The sequence below is a fragment of the Ceratina calcarata genome, unplaced genomic scaffold (genome assembly GCF_001652005.2).
Source record: "Ceratina calcarata isolate Rehan_Ccalc_2016 unplaced genomic scaffold, ASM165200v1 scaffold42822, whole genome shotgun sequence".
Classification (NCBI taxonomy): Eukaryota; Metazoa; Arthropoda; class Insecta; order Hymenoptera; family Apidae; genus Ceratina; species Ceratina calcarata.
In genome coordinates, this window is record NW_017166527.1 from 1 (window position 1) to 218 (window position 218).

At 50.5% G+C, this 218-nt stretch overlaps 1 protein-coding gene across 1 annotated transcript; it reads left to right on the top strand.

Moving 5' to 3' along the window:
• Positions 1-3: 3 nt before the first annotated feature.
• On the top strand, positions 4-212 carry LOC108626801 (uncharacterized; the record flags this gene model as incomplete). Its single annotated transcript, XM_018027681.1, has 1 exon — positions 4-212. A coding segment is annotated over one exon (209 nt), but the record flags the coding sequence as incomplete, so codon positions are not given.
• Positions 213-218: the final 6 nt, after the last annotated feature.

The following is a 218-nucleotide window of genomic DNA, read 5'->3' on the forward strand; positions in this document are numbered from 1 at the left end:
TCGTTCAGTTCTATAATGCCGACGGCGAATATATCCACGTTCTTCACGTCGACCAGCACGCCGACCGGGCAGAAGAAACCGAAGCCTTCGTTGGACATCACGTTGAGCCAACTGACCTCTGCAAACTTAAACGAACTGGCTAACAGTTTGGGAATCACTGTACAAGAGTTGACGAGCTTGACGCTTCAGCAGTTGACCGAATGTCTGGCTAAGCTTGC